Source organism: Heptranchias perlo, chromosome 11 (assembly GCF_035084215.1).
Source record: "Heptranchias perlo isolate sHepPer1 chromosome 11, sHepPer1.hap1, whole genome shotgun sequence".
Classification (NCBI taxonomy): domain Eukaryota; kingdom Metazoa; phylum Chordata; class Chondrichthyes; order Hexanchiformes; family Hexanchidae; genus Heptranchias; species Heptranchias perlo.
The window spans coordinates 9,680,723-9,704,693 of NC_090335.1; the positions used below are offsets into that span (position 1 = coordinate 9,680,723).

General features: G+C 47.6%; 1 protein-coding gene across 3 annotated transcripts in view; it reads right to left on the bottom strand.

Annotated features, from left to right (window-relative positions):
* Positions 1 to 23,971, bottom strand: part of enox1 (ecto-NOX disulfide-thiol exchanger 1) — a 393,944-nt gene that overhangs the window by 44,970 nt on the left and 325,003 nt on the right. For 2 of the 3 annotated variants that reach the window (XM_067992517.1, XM_067992519.1), the window contains exon 11: positions 12,725 to 12,805. The exons of the other annotated variant lie outside the window; for it this stretch is intronic. In XM_067992517.1, the coding sequence (XP_067848618.1) occupies positions 12,725 to 12,805 (81 nt within the window). The remainder of the gene's footprint in view (positions 1 to 12,724; positions 12,806 to 23,971) is intronic. 3 annotated transcript variants of the gene reach the window in all.

A 23,971-nucleotide genomic window follows, 5' to 3' on the forward strand; every position in this document is an offset into this window, starting at 1 on the left:
AGGCTAGCATAAGCATCAAAGACATCCCCTGAAGTATGTAACTATTATTGGTACCTCTATCTCATATACTGCATGTAAGGGCTTACATTTTATTATATCATTGGCTTGATTTAATAAAGAGTATTAATCAGATGTTTTTCAGTGTTTCCCTACTGCTCGCACTTGTATTAGAGGGAAAGGATGTAATACGATATCCCATAATACCTCAATCAGGGCACCAGGGTTAAAGGACAATATCCCATAATACCTCAATCAGGGCACCGGGGTTAAAGGACAATATCCCATAATACCTCAATCAGGGCACCAGGGATAAAGGATAATATCCCATAATACCTCAATCAGGGCACCAGGGATAAAGGACAATATCCCATAATACCTCAATCAGGGCACCAGGGATAAAGGACAATATCCCATAATACCTCAATCAGGGCACCAGGGATAAAGGACAATATCCCATAATACCTCAATCAGGGCACCAGGGATAAAGGACAATATCCCATAATACCTCAATCAGGACACCAGGGATAAAGGACAATATCCCATAATACCTCAATCAGGGCACCAGGGATAAAGGACAATATCCCATAATACCTCAATCAGGGCACCAGGGATAAAGGACAATATCCCATAATACCTCAATCAGGGCACCAGGGATAAAGGACAATATCCCATAATACCTCAATCAGGACACCAGGGATAAAGGACAATATCCCATAATACCTCAATCAGGGCACCAGGGATAAAGGATAATATCCCATAATACCTCAATCAGGGCACTGGGGATAAAGGACAATATCCCATAATACCTCAATCAGGGCACCAGGGTTAAAGGACAATATCCCACAATACCTCAATCAGGGCACCAGGGATAAAGGACAATATCCCATAATACCTCAATCAGGGCACTGGGGATAAAGGACAATATCCCATAATACCTCAATCAGGGCACCAGGGTTAAAGGACAATATCCCATAATACCTCAATCAGGGCACCGGGGATAAAGGACAATATCCCATAATACCTCAATCAGGGCACCAGGGTTAAAGGACAATATCCCATAATACCTCAATCAGGGCACCAGGGTTAAAGGACAATATCACATAATACCTCAATCAGGGCACCAGGGATAAAGGACAATATCCCATAATACCTCAATCAGGGCACCAGGGTTAAAGGACAATATCCCATAATACCTCAATCAGGGCACCAGGGTTAAAGGACAATATCCCATAATACCTCAATCAGGACACCAGGGATAAAGGACAATATCCCATAATACCTCAATCAGGGCACCAGGGATAAAGGACAATATCCCATCATACCTCAATCAGGGCACCAGGGATAAAGGACAATATCCCATAATACCTCAATCAGGGCACCAGGGATAAAGGACAATATCCCATAATACCTCAATCAGGGCACCGGGGTTAAAGGATAATATCCCATAATACCTCAATCAGGGCACCAGGGATAAAGGACAATATCCCATAATACCTCAATCAGGGCACCGGGGTTAAAGGATAATATCCCATAATACCTCAATCAGGGCACCAGGGATAAAGGACAATATCCCATAATACCTCAATCAGGACACCAGGGATAAAGGACAATATCCCATAATACCTCAATCAGGGCACCAGGGTTAAAGGATAATATCCCATAATACCTCAATCAGGGCACCAGGGATAAAGGACAATATCCCATAATACCTCAATCAGGGCACCAGGGATAAAGGACAATATCCCATAATACCTCAATCAGGGCACTGGGGATAAAGGACAATATCCCATAATACCTCAATCAGGGCACCAGGGATAAAGGACAATATCCCATAATACCTCAATCAGGGCACCAGGGATAAAGGACAATATCCCATAATACCTCAATCAGGGCACCAGGGATAAAGGACAATATCCCATAATACCTCAATCAGGGCACCAGGGATAAAGGACAATATCCCATAATACCTCAATCAGGACACCAGGGATAAACCTGTTGTCCTTACCCAGTCTGGCCTATATGTGACTCCAGACCCACAGCAATGTGGTTGATTCTTAATTGCCCTCTGAAATGATAAGCCACTCAGTTGTAAAATCTCGATAAAAAAAGTCACAATAAGAATAAAACCGGACGAACCACCCGGCATTGGACCACTAGACACCGGACACGACAAAGGCAAACCAAGCCTAGTTGACCCTGCAAAGTCCTCCTCACGAACATCTGGGGACTTGTGCCAAAATTGGGAGAGTTGTCCCACAGACTAGTCAAGCAACAGCCTGACATAGCCATACTCACAGAATCATACCTTTCAGCCAACATCCCAAACTCTTCCATCACCATCCCTGGCTCTGTCCTGTCCCACCGGCAGGACAGACCCACCAGAGGTGGCGGTACAGTGATATGCAGTCAGGAGGGAATGGCCCTGGGAGTCCTCAACATTGACTCTGGACCCCATGAAATCTCATGGCATCAGGTCAAACATGGGCAAGGAAACCTCCTGCTGATTATCACCTACCGTCCTCCCTCAGCTGATGAATCAGTCCTCCTCCATGTTGAGTACCACGTGGAGGAAGAACTGAGGGTAGCAAGGGCACAGAATGTATTCTGGGTGGGGGACTTCAATGTTCATCACCAAGAGTGGCTCGGTAGCACCGAGCTGGCTGAGTCCCGAAGGACATAACTGCCAGACTGGGTCTGCGGCAGGTGGTGAGCGAACCAACACGAGGGAAAAAATTACTCGACCTCGTCCTCACAAATCTACCTGTCGCAAATGCATCTGTCCATGACAGTATTGGTAGGAGTGACCACCGCACAGTCCTCCTGGAGACGAAGTCCCGTCTTCGCACTGAGGACACCATCCAATGTGTCGTGTGGCACTACCACCATGCTAACTGGGATAGATTCAGAACAGAACTAGCAGCTCAAAACTGGGCATCCATGAGGCACTGTGGGCCATCAGCAGCAGCAGAATTGTATTCCAGCACAATCTGTAACCTCATGGCCCGGCATATTCCTCACTCTACCATTACCAACAAGCCAGGGGATCAACCCTGGTTCAATGAGGAGTGTAGAAAAGCATGCCAGGAGCAGCAACAGGTGTACCTAAAAATGAGGTGCCAACCTGGTGAAGCTACAACTCAGGACTACATGCATGCTAAACAGCGAAAGCAACATGCTACAGACAGAGCTAAGCGATTCCACAACCAACGAATCAGATCAAAGCTCTGCAGTCCTGCCACATCCAGTCGTGAATGGTGGTGGACAATTAAACAACTAACGGGAGGAGGAGGCTCTGTAAACATCCCCATCCTCAATGATGGCGGAGTCCAGCACGTGAGTGCGAAAGACAAGGCTGAAGCGTTTGCAACCATCTTCAGCCAGAAGTGCCGAGTGGATGATCCATCTCGGCCTCCTCCCATTATCCCCACCATCACAGAAGCCAGTCTTCAGCCAATTCGGTTCACTCCACGTGATATCAAGAAACGGCTGAGTGCACTGGATACAGCAAAGGCTATGGGCCCCGACAACATCCCGGCTGTAGTGCTGAAGCCTTGTGCTCCAGAACTAGCCGTGCCTCTAGCCAAACTGTTCCAGTACAGCTACAACACTGGCATCTACCTGACAATGTGGAAAATTGCCCAGGTATGTCCTGTCCACAAAAAGCAGGACAAATCCAATCCAGCCAATTACTGCCCCATCAGCCTACTCTCAATCATCAGCAAAGTGAAGGAAGGTGTCGTCAACAGTGCTATCAAGCGACACTTACTCACCAATAACCTGCTCACCGATGCTCAGTTTTGGTTCCGCCAGGACCACTCGGCTCCAGACCTCATTACAGCTTTGGTCCAAACATGGACAAAAGAGCTGAATTCCAGAGGTGAGGTGAGAGTGACTGCCCTTGACATCAAGGCCGCATTTGACCGAGTGTGGCACCAAGGATCCCTAGTAAAATTGAAGTTATTGGGAATCAGGGGGAAAACTCTCCAGTGGCTGGAGTCATACCTAGCACAAAGGAAGATGGTAGTGGTTCTTGGAGGCCAATCATCTCAGCCCCGGGGCATTGCTGCAGGAGTTCCTCAGGGCAGTGTCCTAGGCCGAACCATCTTCAGCTGCTTCATCAATGACCTTCCCTCCATCATAAGGTCAGAAATGGGGATGTTCAGTTCCATTTGCAACCCCTCAGATAATGAAGCAGTCCAAGCCCGCATGCAGCAAGCCCTGGACAACATCCAGGCATGGAATCATAAGTGGCAAGTAACATTCAGGCCAGACAAGTGCCAGGCAATGACCATCTCCAACAAGAGAGAGTCTAACCACCTCCCCTTGACATTCAACGGCATTACCATCGCCGAATCCCCCACCATCAACATCCTGGGGGTCACCATTGACCAGAAACTTAACTGGACTAGCCACATAAATACTGTGGCTACAAGAGCAGGTCAGAGGCTGGTTATTCTGCGGTGAGTGACTCACCTCCTGACTCCCCAAAGCCTTTCCACCATCTACAAGGCACAAGTCAGGAGTGTGATGGAATACTCTCCACTTACCTGGATGAGTGCAGCTCCAACGACACTCAAGAAGCTCGACACCATCCAGGACAAAGCAGCCCGCTTGATTGGAACCCCATCCACCACCCGAAACATTCACTCCCTTCACCACCAGCACACAGTGGCTGCAGTGTGTACCATCCACAGGATGCACTGCAGCAACTCGCCAAGGCTTCTTCAACAGCACCTTCCAAACCCACGACCTCTACCACCTAGAAGGACAAGAGCAGCAGGCACATGGGAACAACACCACCTGCACATTCCCCTCCAAGTCACACACCATCCCGACTTCGAAATATATCGCCGTTCCTTCATCGTCGCTGGGTCAAAATCTTCGAACTCACTTCCAAACAGTACTGTGGGAGAACCTTCACCACACGGACTGCAGCGGTTCAAGAAGGCGGCTCACCACCACCTTCTCAAAGGATAAAGGACAATATCCCATAATACCTCAATCAGGACACCAGGGATAAAGGACAATATCCCATAATACCTCAATCAGGACACCAGGGATAAAGGATAATATCCCATAATACCTCAATCAGGACACCAGGGATAAAGGACAATATCCCATAATACCTCAATCAGGGCACCGGGGTTAAAGGATAATATCCCATAATACCTCAATCAGGGCACCAGGGTTAAAGGACAATATCCCATAATACCTCAATCAGGGCACCAGGGTTAAAGGACAATATCCCATAATACCTCAATCAGGACACCAGGGATAAAGGACAATATCCCATAATACCTCAATCAGGGCACCAGGGATAAAGGACAATATCCCATAATACCTCAATCAGGGCACTGGGGATAAAGGACAATATCCCATAATACCTCAATCAGGGCACCAGGGATAAAGGACAATATCCCATAATACCTCAATCAGGGCACCAGGGATAAAGGACAATATCCCATAATACCTCAATCAGGGCACCAGGGATAAAGGATAATATCCCATAATACCTCAATCAGGGCACCAGGGATAAAGGACAATATCCCATAATACCTCAATCAGGGCACCAGGGATAAAGGACAATATCCCATAATACCTCAATCAGGGCACCAGGGATAAAGGACAATATCCCATAATACCTCAATCAGGGCACTGGGGATAAAGGACAATATCCCATAATACCTCAATCAGGGCACCAGGGATAAAGGACAATATCCCATAATACCTCAATCAGGGCACTGGGGTTAATAGGATCATTACTGGATTATATACCCAACAGGTGGGTGCTGACTACGCCCGAGTTCTCCTTGCTCTGTGAAGAGAGCTGATGGGACATTATGGCCCTGATATTTACGGAGAGGCACGGTGGGTGCGGGGAGTGCAGGGGAAACCCGGCAAGACCGGAGATGTGGAGGTCCTGCCGAATTTAACAGTAGGACATCATAATTTTTTTCTTCCATGTCCTGCCTGGCATCCGATCAAATTGCCAGGTTGGCACGCTGCCGGGTGGGTAAACCAGTGGCAGCCAGGGACCCTTGGGGGCAGTCTCCGTCAATCGCGATTGCGGACCAGGCTGCGAAGCGAGGGTTGGGGGGTGGGGCGCTGGTCGTGGCAGGTGGGGACTAGTGAAAGGCCACGATTGGCAGAAGGGAGGCGGAAGGTTTGTTTGAGGGGCCGGCGGGGAGCACTCCAGCTCCTCCTGGCCCACGAGGAGTGCCTTAAATAGCACTTACCTTCTGCAGCCGGCAGCTCCCACCTGCCTTTCGCTGCCGAGTTTCCCGAACCCTGGGAAACCCGCACTGCAACTGTTAAATTTAAATCAGGCTCCCAATTGCACTGTGGGAGCCTAATTTAAATATGTTAATGAAGTGTTGCACTCCATGAAACCCACCCCACGTAAGAACGGCAACAGGTGCGTTCACGGGGTTATGGGGGCCTGTTACCCCTTTTTCTGAGGGTTTAACCCCCCCCCCCCACCGCCTCAGGTCTCCTTTCATGACGTCAGGACGTCCCAAAGCGCTCTACAACCAATGAAGTACATTTGAAGTGTAGTCACTGTTGTAATGTTGGAAAAGTGACAGCCAATTTGCACACAGCAAGATCCTGAAACAGCAATGTGATAATGGCCAGATAATCTGTTTTAGTGATGTTGGTTGAGAGATAAATATTGGCCAGGACACTGGGGAGAACTCCCCAGCTCTTCTTCAAATAATGCCATGGGATCTTTTGCATCCACCTGAGAATGCAGACGGGGCCTTGGTGTAACATCTCATCACTCGCTCAGTACTTTAAAGAGGAGATGGTTCGTCTAGGTACATTCACACGAGGGGGAAAGGTAGGGCAACCAAAGCCAGAGCTCCCTGGATGACGAAAGAGATAGAGAGTGAGATGAGGCAGAAAAATGGGGCATATGACAGATGTCAGGTTGATAATACAAGTGAGAACCAGGCTGAATATAGAAAGTTCAGAGGGGAAGTGAAAAAGGAAATAAGAGGGGCAAAGAGGGAGTAAGAGAATAGAAACATAGAAACATAGAAAATAGGAGCAGGAGTAGGTCATTCGGCCCTTCGAGCCTGCTCCACCATTCAATATGATCATGGCTGATCCTCTATCTCAATACCATATTCCTGCTCTCTCCCCATACCCCTTGATGCCTTCTATGTCTAGAAATCTATCTCGCTCCTTCTTAAATATATTCAGCGACTTGGCCTCCACAGTCTTCTGTGGTAGAGAATTCCACAGGTTCACCACCCTCCGAGTGAAGAAATTTCTCCTCATCTCAGTCCTAAATATCCTACCTCGTATCCTGAGACTGTGACCCCTCGTTCTGGACCCCCCAGCCAGCGGAAACATCCTCCCTGCATCCAGTCTGTCTAGCCCTGTCAGAATTTTATACATTTCAATGAGATCCCCTCTCGTTCTTCTAAATTCTAGTGAATACAGACCGAGTCGACCCAATCTCTCCTCATACAACAGTCCTGCCATCCTAGGAATCAGTCTGGTGAACCTTTGCTGCACTCCCTCTCTGGCAAGTATGTCCTTTCTTAGGTAAGGAGACCAAAACTGCACACAATACTCCAGGTGTGGTCTCATCAAGGCCCTGTATAACTGCAGTAAGACGTCCCTGCTCCTGTACTCAAATCCTCTTGCAATGAAGGCCAACATACCATTTGCCTTCCTAATTGCTTGTTGCACCTGCATGTTTGCTTTCAGTGACTGGTGTACAAGGACACCCAGGTCCCTTTGTACATCAACATTTCCCAATCTATCACCATTTAAATAATACTCTGCCTTTCTGTTTTTCTTTCCGAAGTGGATAACTTCACATTTATCCACATTATACTGCATCTGCCATGTATTTGCCCACTCACTCAACTTGTCTAAATCACCTTGAAGCCTCTTTGCATCCTCCTCACAACTCACAATCCCACCTAGTTTTGTGTCATCAGCAAACTTGGAAATATTACATTTGGTTCCCTCATCCAAATCATTGATATATATTGTGAATAGCTGGGACCCAAGCACTGATCCCTGCGGTACCCCACTAGTCACTGCCTGCCATCCCAAAAAAGACCCATTTATTCCTACTCTCTGTTTCCTGTCTGTTAACCAATTTTCAATCCATGCCAGTATATTACCCCCAATCCCATGTGGTTTAATTTTGCACACTAACCTCTCATGTGGGACTTTATCGAACGCTTTCTGAAAATCCAAATACATCTCATCCGCTGATTCTCCCTTATCTATTCTACCAGTTACATCCTCAAAAAATTCCAGTAGGTTTGTCAAACATGATTTCCCAATCATAAATCCAGACTGGCAGCTAACATAAAAGGGAATCCAAAAGTCTTCTACAGGCATATAAATAGTAAACGGGTAGTAAGAGGAGGGGTGGGGCCAAAAAAGAGATCTACACATGGAGGCAGAGGGCATGGCTGAGGTACTAAATGAGTACTTTACATCTGTTTTTACCAAGGAAGAAGATGCTGCCAAAATCACAGTAAAAGAAGAGGTAGTTGAGATACTGGATGGGCTAAAAATTGATGAAGAACAGGTACTAGAAAGTCACCTGGTCCGGGTGCGATGCATCCTAGGTTGCTGAGGGAAGTAAGGGTGGAAATTGTGGAGGTACTGGCCATAATCTCCCAAGCATCCTTAGATATGGGGGTGGTGCCAGAGGACTGGAGAATTGCAAATGTTACACCCTTGTTCAAAAAAGGGTGTAAGGATAAATCCAGCAACTACAGGCCAGTCAGTTTAACTTCTGTGGTGGGGAAATTTTTAGGAATGATAATCCGGAACGAAATTAACAGTCACTTGGACAAGTGTGGATTAATTAAGGAAAGCCAGCATGGAGTTATTAAAGGCAAATCGTGTTTAACTAACCTAATTGAGTTTTTTGATGAGGTAACAGAGAGGGTTGATGAGGGCAATGCGGTTGATGTGGTGTATGTGGACTTCATAAAGGCATTTGATAAAGTGCCACATAATAGGCTTGTCATCAAAGTTGGAGCCCGTGGAATAAAAGGGGCAGTGGCAGGAAACAGAGAGTAGTGGTGAACGGTTGTTTATCGGACTGGAGGAAGGTATACAGTGGTGTTCCCCAGGGGCTGGTACTAGGACCACTGCTTTTCTTGACATATATTAAGGACTTGGACTTGGGTGTACAGGGCACAATTTCCAAATTTGCAGATGACACAAAACTTGGAAGTGTAGTGAACAGTGAGAAGGATAGTGATAGACTTCAAGAGGACATAGACAGTCTGGTGGAATGGGCAGACATGTGGCAGATGAAATTTGACATAGAGAAGTGCGAAGTGATACATTTTGGTAGGAAGAACGAGGAGAGGCAATATAAACTAAAGGGTACAACTCTAAAGGGGGTGTAGGAACAGAGAGATTAGGGGGTTTATATGTGCACAAATCGCTGAAGGTGGCAGGGCAGGTTGAGAAAGCATACGGGATCCTGGGCTTTATAAATAGAGGCATAGAGTACAAAAGCAAGGAAGTTATGATGAACCTTTATAAATCACTGGTTCGGCCGCAACTGGAGTATTGAGTTCAATTCTGGGGCACCGCACTTTAGGAAGGATGTGAAGGCCTTAGAGAGGGTGCAGAAAAGATTTACTAGAATGATTCCAGGGATGAGGGACTTTAGTTACATGGATAGACTGGAGAAGCTGGGATTGTTCTCCTTAGAGCAGAGAAGGTTGAGAGGAGATTTGATAGCGGTATTTAAAATTATGAGGGGTCTAGACAGGGTAGACACAGAGAAACTGTTCCCATTGGCAGAAGCGTCGAGAACCAGAGGACACAGATTTAAGGTAATTGGCAAAAGAACCAAAGGCGACATGAGGAAAAACCTTTTTATGCAGCGAGTGGTTAGGATCTGGAATGCACTGATGGGGGAGGGGGGTTTGGTGGAGGCAGATTCAATCGTGGCCTTCAAAAGGGAATTGGATAAGTACTTGAAGGAAAAAAAATTGCAGGGCTACGGGGAAAGGGACCAGTTGGATTGTTCCTGTAGAGAGCCTGCACAGGCTCAACGGGCCAAATTGCCTCCTTCTGTGCTGTAACCATTCTATGATTCTACTTCACTGAAGTGTCAGCCTAGATTTTGTGCTGAAGTCTTTGGAGCAGGACTTTGAACCCACAACCTACTGATTCAGAGGCAAGACTCCTACCCACTGAGCCACGGCTGACAACATAATAGCCTTGCCTTACCTTGCTGTTCTTTCTTAAGTCAAGTAACTTTTTCTGGACCTCCCTCCAACTCTTCATAGTGGTTGATACCAAATTCACGTGGCCTGTGACATATTGCCATGCCCGTTGCCCTCAGAGCCTGTTTGCAGTTCACCGTCCTGTACCAAATGTGTTCTTCCCATTTCTCCACAATGCATTCAATGAAGAATGACACTCCCCGGCCTGTGCAATGGGCTTTGAATTTGCAATGGAGCCATCAGTTAGGAATATTCATACTCCGCAGCTGGATTTATGAATATTTCACAATTGACACCGATTAAGTTGCTGCTTCTGAAGTGTTAAATAATCATTATGGTCAGTGCACGGTGATAGGTCACATTTCCATCACTCTCTAACAAAATCCAATTGCGCTGTTATAAATCACCCACCATGTTGTGCCCAGGCCATAAAACAACAACAGCAACAACGTGCATTTATATAGCGCCTTTAATGTAGTAAAACATCCCAAGGTGCTTCACAGGAGGGTCATCAGACAAAAACTGACACCAAGCTACGTAAGGAGATATTAGGACAGGTGACCAAAAGCTTGTTCAAAAAGGCTTTAAGGAGCGTTTTAAAGGAGGAAAGAGAGATAGAGAGGCGGAAAGGTTTAGGGAGGGAATTCCAGAGTCCAGGGCCGAGGCAGCTGAAGGCACGACCACCATTGATGGAGTGATGAAAATCTGGGAGGCGCAAGAGGCAAGAATCGGAGGAGCGCAGAGATCTTGGAGGGTTACATCGAGTTACATTGAAACAGCAGCACAGAAACAGGCCATTCGGCCCAACTGGTCCACGCTGGCTTTTATGCTCCACATGAGCCTCCTCCCTCCCTGCTTCATCTCGCCCTAGCAGCATATCCTTCTATTCCTTTCTCCCTCATGTACTTATCTAGCTTCCCCTTAAATGCATCTATGCTATTTGCCTCAACTACTCCTTGTGATAGTGCATTCCACATTCTTACCACTCTTTGAGTAAAGAAGTTTCTCCTGAATTCCCTATTGGATTTATTCGCGACTATTTTATATTTATGACCCTAGTTTTGGACTCCTCTGCAAGTGGAAACATTTTCTCTGTGTTTACCCTATCAAACCCTGTAATTACCTTAAAGACCTCTATCAGGTCATCCCTCAGCCTTCTCTTTTCTAGAGAAAAGAGCCCCAGCCTGTTCAGCCTTTCCTGATAAGTATATCCTCTCAATTCTGGTATCATCCTTGTGAATCTTTTTTGCGCCTTCTCCAATGCCTCTAAATTCTTTTAATAAAATGGAGACTAGAACTGTGCACAATATTCCAAGTGTGGTTTAACCATCCCTGTGGAACACCACTTCCCACCTTTTGCCAGGCTGAGTAACTACCTTTAACCCCTACTCTCTGTTTTCTGTTTCCTAGCCAGCTTGCTATCTATTCTGCTACCTGTCCCCTCACTCCACATGCTCTGACCTTAGCCATGAGTCTACAATGCGGTACCTTATCGAAGGTCTTTTGAAAATCAAAATATGTCACATCTATTGCATTACCCTTGTCTACTCTTTCTGTTACTTCTTCGAAGCATTCAATCAGGTTGGCCAAGCATGACCTTCCCTTTTAAAATCCGTACTGACTATTCTTTATTATATTTTTGTTCTCTAGATGTCTTTCTATTACATCTTTGAGTAAAGATTCCATTATCTTTCCTAGGACTGGAGGAGGTTACAGAGATTACTAGAGCATTTAATCTCTGCTTCAAAGACCTTGTTTACTAGAATCACACCTCCATTCGTAAAAGGAGAGTATTTCCATTAGAGATAGTCCTAAACTCACCTTATTTTCTGGACAATATTCTGACTTAACAAAATGAACACAAAACATCAGTAAAACTGCCTGAGGACAGGAAATGATTACCCCATCGATTATATCCACCGCTATTGTAGCCTGTAAAGGACACTCAGAGGATTAACACTCCAGTTTTTAGAATTTTAATCTAAAACATGAAGCTATAAAAATAATCGCAGCACTAGACTTTGCTTTTGAAAGTGTAACTTTTTCCCAATCCTCTCCTGAAGGTACAGGCTCATTTTGGGCTATGGGCTCAGGTCTGGCTGACTTCCAATATCTTTCCTACGTGGTCATTATTCATGTGAGTGGATAAGTGAGTGTTGTCAGACAGTGAGAGGGCATCATAGCCAAGTCTGATGCTTTGCTCGGTCAATGCCCCCTCCCCCCACACACATATATATTCCAGAGGGGTCATAGTGTAGTGACCAGTAGCAGGAACAATGGTACAATTTTACCCTCCTCCAGCCCAGGGTCCTGGGACCAATTGTAGTGATCCTACGTCTGGCTAAGTGAAGTTAGCACACACACTGGAATGGACCCTGAAACAGTCTGGCTGATACAGCTCACACTGCCTTTGCCAGCAGGAGTGCTGAGAGTGTATTTTAGCACTGGAAAGGTCAGCGAGAAATAACAGAAAATAAAACGGTGCATTGAAAATCTCTAACCCAGCAGTCAGACACGCCAGCATCCAAAGCCAGGCTTCCATGAGAATTGGTGCCGTTCATCTCTCTGTTCTTGCTGTTCAGCTGTTAAGAGGGGGAAAAAAAGACAAGGTGTAAGTGTTTAGAAGGACCACGTGGAACATTAGTGCTAATCCCAGGGGGGCACAGCAGGGAAGCTGCCCTTGATGGTAGCACTAGGTTAAGACATTACATAGAATTTACAGCAAACAAACGGGCCATTTGGCCCAACTGGTCTATGCCAGTGTTTAAGCTCCACACAAGCCTCCTTCCACCCTACTTCATCTCACCCTATCAACATATCCTTCTATTCCTTTCTCCCTCATGCACTTAACTAGCTTCTCCTTAAATGCATCAATTGTAACCCCAATTCTCCAGCCACGGTCCCTGAGGTACCCCACGGGGAGTGCAGGACGAGCGCTATGATTTAATCCAATATATCAATAATTGGGGAAAGCATTTAGTGCCGCTAATGTCCTCAACACAGTTATAGAGAATACTGAAGATACCCAGCAAGTCGGTCAGCATTAGAAATGGGAAAAGATGATGGTTGAACTTCCATCACATTTTATGCACAGTTCTCTGGACCTTTTTAAAGAACATAGGAACATTAGACAGGTTCTAGACAGAGTAGATAGAGAGAAACTGTTCCCATTGGCGGAAGGGTCAAGAACCAGAGGAGATAGATTTAAGGTGATTGGCAAAAGAACCGAAGGTGACATGAGGAAAAACTTTTTCACACAGCGAGTGGTTAGGATCTGGAATGCACTGCCCGAGGGGGTGGTGGAGGCAGATTCAATCATGGCTTTCAAAAGCACTCAAAAGGAAAAAAAATTGCAGGGCTACGGGGATAAGGCGGGGAGTGGGACTAGCTGGATTGCTGTTGCACAGAGCTGGCATGGACTTGATGGGCCAAATGGCCTCCTTCCATGCTGTAATCTTTCTATGATTCCAAGATTAGGAACAGGAGTAGGCCATTCAGTCCCTCAGGCCTGCCCCGCCATTCAACTAGATCATGGCTGATTTGCACCTCAATTCCATTATTTCCCCGCCTTTGCTCCATTAACCCTTGATACCCTTACCTAACAAAAAATCTATCGATCTCAGTTTTGAAAGCTCCTTTAGCAATATATCTACTCCTCCTTTTCCTATTTTCTGTCCTTTCTAAAGAACTTATAGCCTGGAATGTGACGCTCCCATTCATGTCCAGCTAGTAGCCATGTCTCTAGTGGCTACTGCGTCATTCCCTTTGAGCTGAATCTGTTTCTCCAGTATAATAACCGCGAGGGGAGAATGTGCCAGAATTTCGAACACAGACAGACAAAAAGAATGTCTTGTTTCCATAGTTACAAACAAAACAGAAACAGTAATATTCAACGACATAAACAATTGGGTCTCCACCGAATATTACTGGGCAGAATTGTGTGGGCAGTGTTGCTGGGGGGCAGATTGGTCATTCGGGCATGTGCCCACCCACCATGTGATTTTTTTTTGTCCATTAAGGATGGAAAATCATGGGGTGGGGGGGGGCCCGCTTCATGAATTCCCACTGGGTGCTTGAAGCTTCAAATATTTGTGCTGCTTAAGGGACGGTAGATCGTGAGGCCGCGTGCATGAACTGCTGTTACTCGCTCTCAGCACAGAAGTCGCTGCCGGTTAATGAGCGGACAATTGTGGGAGGCTCGCACCCTAATTCCCAGCATGCTGCATTAGGGGTAGTCAAGGATAGACAAGGCCAATTGTAAACACTAAATACAGGACTGAACAGAACGCAGTTGTCAGTAACTTTCAATCTATTTCATATTATGCCTCATAACATGGAAAAATAATAAAAAGGATGGACCCTAACCCCGGTAAGATGCTATATTTACCTTACAGACTATTGATCCCTGAAACTAGCTAGCATCACCCTTTTCTCTTATGGTACGTGTGTGCATTCAGATCTCAGCCTGGGTACTCTCCATTCCTCACTGATGACCGTATATCATCAGCAGTCTGCACCTCTTAAAGGTGCTGGTGAACATTTTAAATGGGACATGCACAGTCCACCAGAAGGAGGGAAAGATGGCCGCAAGGATGGCAGGACTGGCGAGGGAGAGGGCCCCAAGCTTCTCGGATGATTCACTGGAAGCCCTGGTGGAAGGGGTGGACGAAAGGAGGGCCAACATGTACCCGCAGGGTGGCAGGAGACCCTCCAGACTCCAGCTCCACAGGCAATGGGAGGCTATGGCCCAGGAAGTGAACGCCAGGAGCATGGCACCACGCACGTGGGTGCAGTGCCGAAAGAAGTTCAACGATTTGACACGAGTGGTCAAGGTGAGTGAATACAATGTCAAGTGGCACATACTACCCACTACGCTCACAGCTCCATGCACGACATCCCCCGTAACCTACCCACCAACAAACACTGCCCATCCACACACAAAGCTGCACTTGGCATGCTGCATCTCACCCGCACATAGTACCACACTTGCAGATCACACAACTACCACTCAAAGGTCACACACACTGGCAGCTATTCGACCACAACAGGCACATCACCCACACACCTTGCTGGATATTCACTGACACACTGTCCTCTGTCTTGCAGGAGAAGGTGTAGCATAACAGGCGGCAGCAGGAGAGACCTGAGGGTGGACGGGCACGCCTACACATCCTCACCCCCCCTAGAGGAGAGAGTGCTTCGGATCATTGGGCGGGCCATTGCTGCAGCCGTGACAACATGCCGTGCTGGAGGTCCCGATGAAGGGGGTCTCTGCATATCTAATGCTCCTTCTCCTTTTCCACATCTCCCACCTCCCATAATCTTTTTTGACTCACGTACTGCAGATGCTGTCAGCACGCACTTCTTACTTGCTCCTCTCCCCACTCCACAACTCAACCTGTTTCCCTTTGTTATTGCAGATACCCAAGAACACGTGGCTCCATCTGAGGAGGGGGAGGAGGAGGAGGAGGAGGAGGAGGAGGAGGAGGACACTGAAGCCACACCGTCACTCGATCTGACACTTGCTTCCACCAGCTCAGAGACTGACACTGCGCGTCCTTTCGAGGTTAGGTTAGAGGTGGGATCTGCACATGGTGAGACACCGAGCACAAGTGCGCAGGAGCCGGGGCGGGGGGAATGGATACCACAGGTGCCAGCTCGCCGGAGGACGAGGTCACTCAATGGTTTTGCTTTAGAGGAGTCAGATGAGGACTTCGATGGGCCAGGCTACAGAGACGGCTGATGGGTGTACACCACCAAATGCTTGGGGCACTGGAAAGCCTGCCAGGAAGCCTGTGCACATTGAGAAGGGGCATGAAGGAGTCCAGCTCCAACTTGGCACAGGGCTTTGCGCAGAGCTTGGAGCCCATCCTTTCCAACATGGAATGGGTGGTCACCTCCATCAGCACACTTGTGGAACCCACCATGACGCAGTGTCTGATGGCCGATGTCGCAGCTTCCATTGCAGCACAAACCGATGTGATCAAAGGTCTGCAAGCTACGGTTACCGCTCAGACTGCTGCAATGGAAGCTCAGACTGCTGCAATGGAAGCTCAGACTGCTGCAATGGAAGCTCAGACTGCTGCTATCGTGGCTCTGGGGACCACAGTGGAATGGGGCTTTCAGGGCACCACAGCACTCCAGCAATCCGTTCTCCAGCCGATCACCAGGATTGCTGAGGCGCCGCCCCAGGAGAGTGGCAGTGGTGCCAGGGCAGGCGGACCTTCTGTCCTCTCTCAGGACGTGGACCCCCTCCACACCACCTGAGGAAGGGGGAAGCCTCCGAAAGCTTGTGGGATTAAAAATAAAATTGTTAGACTATAACTTGGTGTTGTAAAATTGTTTACAACTCTCTCAGGACGACAGCATTCCTACTCCCACCACTGCCACTCCGCCAGTGACCTTGTTGTTGCCTGTCGGCCAGCCAGGCCAGACTGCTGCAGAAGCCAGGCCCGCCAGGTCCAGAGCTGCTCGAGGTCGTCCTCCAAGGCCATTTGCATGTTCCTCCATTGATTGTCCTGTGGGAGCGGAAAGGTGGGGAGTGTAGGACTGGTGGTGAGTTGGGGGATGTTATTCCCATTATTGATAGTGGGCACGGATCAGGCGAGCACGCAGAGCCCTTGCAGACAAGGCGTATGGTCCCTGTTGCACCCTTGTGTCTTCCTCCACTTCCTCTTCCGGCTCCTCCCCCTCCTCCTCCTCCTCCTCCTCACAGTCTTCCTCTTCCTCCTCCTCCTCCTCAGCCTCTTCCTCCTCAGCCTCCTCCTCCTCCTCCACCTCTGGCTCAGGGTCTTCTCCGATCATTGGTGGCAAAGGCTGGTCCCTCATGATGGCGAGATTATGCAGCATGCAGCAGACCACCACGAATCTGCCCACCCACTCAGGGGAGTACTGCAGGGCTCCTCCAGACCGGTCCAGGCAGCGGAAGTGTTGTTTGAGGAGGCCTATGGTGAGCTCCATGACGATGCACGTGGCAGCATTGCTCTCATTATAGGCGTGCTGTACACGTGTGCGTGGGTTCCTGACCGGTGTCATGAGCCACGATGTGAGGGGATAGCCCTTGTCGCCCAGTTGCCAGCCTTTGACTTGCTGAGTCGGGTGAAAGATAGCTGGCACATTGGACTGCCGCATGACGACGGCGTTGTGACTGCTCCCAGGGTAGCGGGCATCGACCTCCATGATTCGATGCGTGTGGTCACACACCAGCTGCACGTTGAGGGAGTGGAAGTCCTTTCGGTTGACGAAGACGGCTGAGTTGATTTGCGGGGCACACAGGGCAATGTGTGTGCAGTCAATGGCACCCTGCACCATGGGGAAGGCAGCAATGTGGGCGAACCCCCGTGCTCACTCGTTCTGCTTGTCTCTATCAAGAGGGAAGGTGATGAACCTGTTCCTCATCTGATACAGTGTGTCTGTGACCTCCCTCATGCAGCAGTGCACTCCATACTGTGAGATGTTGCACATGTCGCCAGCAGAGGCCTGAAATGCTCCCGAGCCGTAGAAATTCAGCACCACGGTGACCTTCACAGCCACAGGCAAGGCTGTCCTCGCCCTGCTCTGAGGCTGCAGTTGTGGCCGCACCAGTTGACAGATCTCGGTCATGGCTTCCTTGGTGAACCTCAGGCGTCGGATGCAATCCTCCTCGGTCATGTTGAGGTACGAGAATTGGTCCCGGAAGACCCTCATCGGGTAGGGCCTCCTGCTCAGTGCCCTGCACCTCCTCGTCCTCCCTCTCCTCGCAGCTTGATCTGCTGGGCGTGGCCTCTCTGCATGCTCCCAGTCGTGCTCAATGCCCAGCGGGAGCCTAGCTGACCGCCCATGGTTGCCAGGAATGTTGTTCAACCACGGTTATAACTTTTCGAACCATAAGGCAGTACCTGCCAAACCACTCTCAAATGTAGGCTAGGAACTCTCAGTAAGAATAGGGAGCTTCAAAAAACACTTCCTACTCCTCCAGCAGCCAGAATCAATAATCCAGCAATTAACCTGCAACACCTGCATGGCCCCTTTAAATAGCGTTGATGGGGGTTCCTTCAGATGGTTGGGGTTAAGACAGTGTGTTGAGTTGAGCGTTAAGGTCCAAAATGGTGTCTATCGCTTTAAATCAGCGTTGCAGACTGATTGCACACATTTTCTCCCTACTTTACATGCTTCCAGCGTTTGGTATTTGCGCATGCGTTAACTCCTATACCAAGATGGCCATCTTGGATGTTTGAGATAGCGCCCAAGATATCCCACAGTCATTTGGTCAGCCTATTAATTTTGATACTAAAACTGAAAATATGCCAAAACGAATTAATTTGATCTCAAATGAAGCTTCTTTGGTGAGCATGAAGTGGCAGCTGCACATGTTCTGCTGGGGTGTTGCACAAGCTGTAATTCTCCCAACTATTTTCCATCTACTCCAGCAGGCCATTCCAGCTCAACTATGTCTGAACAGGCCAGGGCTGTTTTCTCTGGAAAAGAGAAGGCTGAGAGGTGACCTAATAGAGGTCTTTAAAATTATGAAGGGGTTCGATAGGGTAGACGTAGAGAAAATGTTTCCACTTGCGGGGAATCCAAGGGTCATAAATATAAGATAGTCACTAATAAATCCAACAAGGAATTCAGGAGAAACTTCTTTATCCAGAGAGTGGTGGGAATGTAGAACTCGCTACCACATGGAGTGGTTGAGGAGAATAGCATAGGTGTATTTAAGGGAGAAAGGATAGGCTGAGATGAAGTAGGGTGGGAAGAGGCTTGTGTGGAGCACAAACATCGGCATAGACCAGATGGGCTGAATGGCCTGTATCTGTGCTGTAATTTCAATGTAATATAATTCTATGTAAGTCACTTCCCTTCACATTAACAGACAGGAAATTAGATTATGCTAATATCTGTGTGGTGGACTTTATACACAATAGGATCTGTATTACTGAGCCTCGCGCAGTTGGTGGAAAAGTCATTGGGATGTATTTTTTGGTCGGTGAAGTACTGAACAGTTCATGCTCTCTCACAGCATTATTTTAGGGATGCACTAACCCATTTAACACCCACCTAAAAATAGCAAACAGAAGAAGGTAGTACGAGCCCATAAATCATTGAGGCATGAACTTCCTCAATCTTGTGTTGTGAGACCCTGAGTACATCTCGGTACCACGGCTAGATTAAGGCTAGCTTTGTCCCCATCCCTGGTAGCACTAAAGCGTCAGACAGCCTGCATTCAGGAGGCAAAGAAGGAAGGGAGGGAGGGATTTGCACTGATGTAGCACCTCATACAAGGGTAAAGTTTTAATCGTAGCATTCCTGATGCACAGTGTTGGGCACCAAGAGAGCGTATGATGAATTTGGGGCTGTGCCTCTTATGTGGGCCCTCCCATTCATTTGTTTTAAAGGCACCAGTAGCCTCTTGGAGTGCTGGAGCTGCACTGGATTGCCACCACTCCCCTAAAGACAAAAGGTTACCCCTCAGTGAGCAGCTGTGCAGTGCTTGTTGATATGTTCCCTTTCTCTTGTGCTGCATCATCTCTCTCATTGCCTGTCCAGTTAGCTTAATATCCCTTACAATTGCCTTCACACAGTGAGAGCCCCCTTGGTTTATAAAGTCTGTAACCAGGACCGACTCTTCCTCCTAACCACCCTGCTCGTTCGAGCTGGCATTTCCATCGTCAGGAAGAACAAAAGTGGCTTCTGTCACACTCCCAGACACTGTGGAAATGACTGGTAACACTGTATTGATTATTTTTATGGCAGTAATAAAAGGAGGTTGGAACTCCATGTCTAACACACGTGAAATCGATAGTTTCAATAATCAGACTGGTGAATGCTGGAGGCACCTGCTCCCAACTAATTGCCTCGGCTTTATTGTTTAGTGTGATACCCTGTCATGGTCATTGCACTGTTAACTCTTGGTTACAGCTCTAATAACTCATGGTCACTGCTCTGTTAACTCTTGGTCACTGCTCTGTTAACTCTTGGTCACCGCACAGTTAACTCTTGGTTACTGCTCTAATAACTCTTGGTCACTGCTCTGTTAACTCTTGGTCACCGCACAGTTAACTCTTGGTTACTGCTCTAATAACTCTTGGTCACTGCTCTGTTAACTCTTGGTTACTGCTCTCTTAACTCTTGGTTACTGCTCTCTTAACTCTTGGTTACTGCTCTCTTAACTCTTGGTCACTGCTCTGTTAACTCTTGGTTACTGCTCTCTTAACTCTTGGTTACTGCTCTCTTAACTCATGGTCACTGCTCTGTTAACTCTTGGTCACTGGTCTGTTAACTCTTGGTTACTGCTCTCTTAACTCTTGGTTACTGCTCTCTTAACTCTTGGTTACTGCTCTGTTAACTCATGGTCACTGCTCTCTTAACTCTTGGTCACTGCTCTGTTAACTCTTGGTTACTGCTCTCTTAACTCTTGGTTACTGCTCTGTTAACTCATGGTCACTGCTCTCTTAACTCTTGGTCACTGCTCTGTTAACTCTTGGTTACTGCTCTCTTAACTCTTGGTTACTGCTCTCTTAACTCTTGGTCACTGCTCTCTTAACTCTTGGTTACTGCTCTCTTAACTCTTGGTTACTGCTCTGTTAACTCATGGTCACTGCTCTCTTAACTCTTGGTCACTGCTCTGTTAACTCTTGGTTACTGCTCTCTTAACTCTTGGTTACTGCTCTCTTAACTCTTGGTTACTGCTCTGTTAACTCATGGTCACTGCTCTCTTAACTCTTGGTCACTGCTCTGTTAACTCTTGGTTACTGCTCTCTTAACTCTTGGTTACTGCTCTGTTAACTCATGGTCACTGCTCTCTTAACTCTTGGTCACTGCTCTGTTAACTCTTGGTTACTGCTCTCTTAACTCTTGGTTACTGCTCTCTTAACTCTTGGTCACTGCTCTGTTAACTCTTGGTTACTGCTCTCTTAACTCTTGGTCACTGGTCTGTTAACTCTTGGTCACTGGTCTGTTAACTCTTGGTCACTGCTCTAATAACTCATGGTCATTACACTGTTAACTCTTGGTCACTGCTCTAATAACTCATGGTCATTACACTGTTAACTCTTGGTTACTGCTCTCTTAACTCTTGGTTACTGCTCTCTTAACTCTTGGTCACTGCTCTGTTAACTCTTGGTTACTGCTCTCTTAACTCTTGGTTACTGCTCTCTTAACTCTTGGTCACTGGTCTGTTAACTCTTGGTCACTGGTCTAATAACTCATGGTCATTACACTGTTAACTCTTGGTCACTGCTCTAATAACTCATGGTCATTACACTGTTAACTCTTGGTCACTGGTCTGTTAACTCTTGGTCACTGGTCTGTTAACTCTTGGTCACTGCTCTAATAACTCATGGTCATTACACTGTTAACTCTTGGTCACTGCTCTAATAACTCATGGTCATTACACTGTTAACTCTTGGTCACTGGTCTGTTAACTCTTGGTCACTGGTCTGTTAACTCTTGGTCACTGGTCTGTTAACTTTGGTTACTGCTCTGTTAAGTCTTGGTCACTGCTCTGTTAAGTCTTGGTCACTGCTCTGTTAACTCTTGGTCACTGCTCTGTTAACTTTGGTTACTGCTCTGTTAACTCTTCGTCACTGGTCTGTTAACTTTGGTTACTGCTCTGTTAACTCTTGGTCACTGCTCTGTTAACTCTTGGAGCATAATTTTTACCTGGAGCTGGGAGCTTAGCGGCTGGGTAGATTTTTGCGTGGGAAGCCCGAAAGTAAAGTGAGCGGGTCAGAATCTGCGATCGCAACTTATTGAAGCCAATAATTTTTGCTTCTGGATTTTGCGTCTCCAAGCTGAGCAGCTGGTGTGCTGCGCACCCACATGATGCGATCTGAAGTTCACTATTTAAAGGGCCAATGCAAAAATGGATTTTGGAGGAGAATGGAGGAAAAGCACCAATGGATTTTAAGAGAGCAAAGGCAGCACCCAGGTTCCCGGATGCTTCACTTGAAGTACTGCTGGGTGGAGTGAGAGCCAGGAGAGAGGTCATTTAACCAAGTGATGGGAGAAAGAAAACTGGTTCTACCACCATGAAGGCGTGGCTGGATGTGGCAGAAGAGGTGAGCAGCAGGAGCATGGTGCCCAGGTATTGCCTGCAGTGCAGGAAGTGCTTTAATGACCTAACCAGGTCAGGAAAAGTGAGTACATTTGCCAGAAAGTTGGGTTGTCACCTGGTGCTCATGTGGCTCTGGTTGTATTGCTCTTGTGCCCCGTTGGTGGGGTCCCTCACAGGTGTCGTGAGCCATGTTTGCAGTGGGTAGCCCTTGTCTCCAACGAGCCAGCCATTAAGTCTGTCTCCTGTTTGGAAGAGGTCTGGAATGTTGGACTGGTGCAGAATGAACGCATCATGACAGCTGCCAGGGAATCTGGTGCACAGCTGTACAAATCACTTCCTGTGCACTGATGAAGTGATGGCCCTTTCAGTTTATAAAGACTCCTGGCTCTTGTGGTGGTCCAGGTATTGCCACATGTGTGCAATCGGTTGCGCCCTGCACCCGTGGGAAGCCAATAAGAGAGGCGAAACCCACTGCCCGCTCATTCTGGCTGATGTTGTTGTGGGAAAGTTCACGTAATCGGACACACTGGCAAACAACCCATCTGTCACCTGCCTTATACACTTATGTGCAGACGATTGACACATCCTGGAGGTGTCACTGTTGATGCCCTGGAAGGACCCAGAGGCAAAGAAATTGAGGGCAGTGGTTACTTTTACTGCGAAGGGCATTGCGTGGCCACCAGGTCCAGTGGGGAACACCTGTTTCTCAAGGAGGCTGCAGCTGTTTGCGACCACCTGCCGACACAATCTCAACCTGTGTAGGCACTGCTCCTCAGAGAGGTCCAGGAAGCTCCGCCTCTGCCTGTAGACCCTCTCACATGGGTAATGCCTCCTGAGACCTCGGCCCCTCAATTGGTCCCCTCCCTGCTCTTCTCCAGGTCCTTGTTGTGCACCTCTGCCTTGTGCGCCTACGGATCCCAACACAGCACGATGTGGCTATTGCGAACCCCAATCCTGATCTCGTCAGTTTGAGAGGCTCCAAAGTTTTCCGAAAGCTGTCTCAACACAGGAGCTCTCAGTCTCAACACAAGAACTCTCAGTCTCAACACAGGAACTCCCAGTCTCAACACAGGAACTCTCAGTCTCAACACAGGAACTCTCAGTCTCAACACAGGAACTCTCAGTCTCAACACAGGAACTCTCAGTCTCAACACAGGAACTCTCAGTCTCAACGCAGGAACTCCCAGTCTCAACACAAGAACTCTCAGTCTCAACACAGGAACTCTCAGTCTCAACACAGGAACTCCCAGTCTCAACACAGGAACTCTCAGTCTCAACACAGGAACTCTCAGTCTCAACACAGGAACTCTCAGTCTCAACACAGGAACTCTCAGTCTCAACACAGGAACTCTCAGTCTCAACACAGGAACTTTCAGTCTCAACACAAGAACTCTCAGTCTCAACACAGGAACTCTCAGTCTCAACACAGGAACTTTCAGTCTCAACACAGGAACTCTCAGTCTCAACACAGGAACTCTCAGTCTCAACACAGGAACTCTCAGTCTCAACACAGGAACTTTCAGTCTCAACACAGGAACTTTCAGTCTCAACACAGGAACTCTCAGTCTCAACACAGGAACTTTCAGTCTCAACACAGGAACTCCCAGTCTCAACACAGGAACTCTCAGTCTCAACACAGGAACTCTCAGTCTCAACACAGGAACTTTCAGTCTCAACACAGGAACTCTCAGTCTCAACACAGGAACTCTCAGTC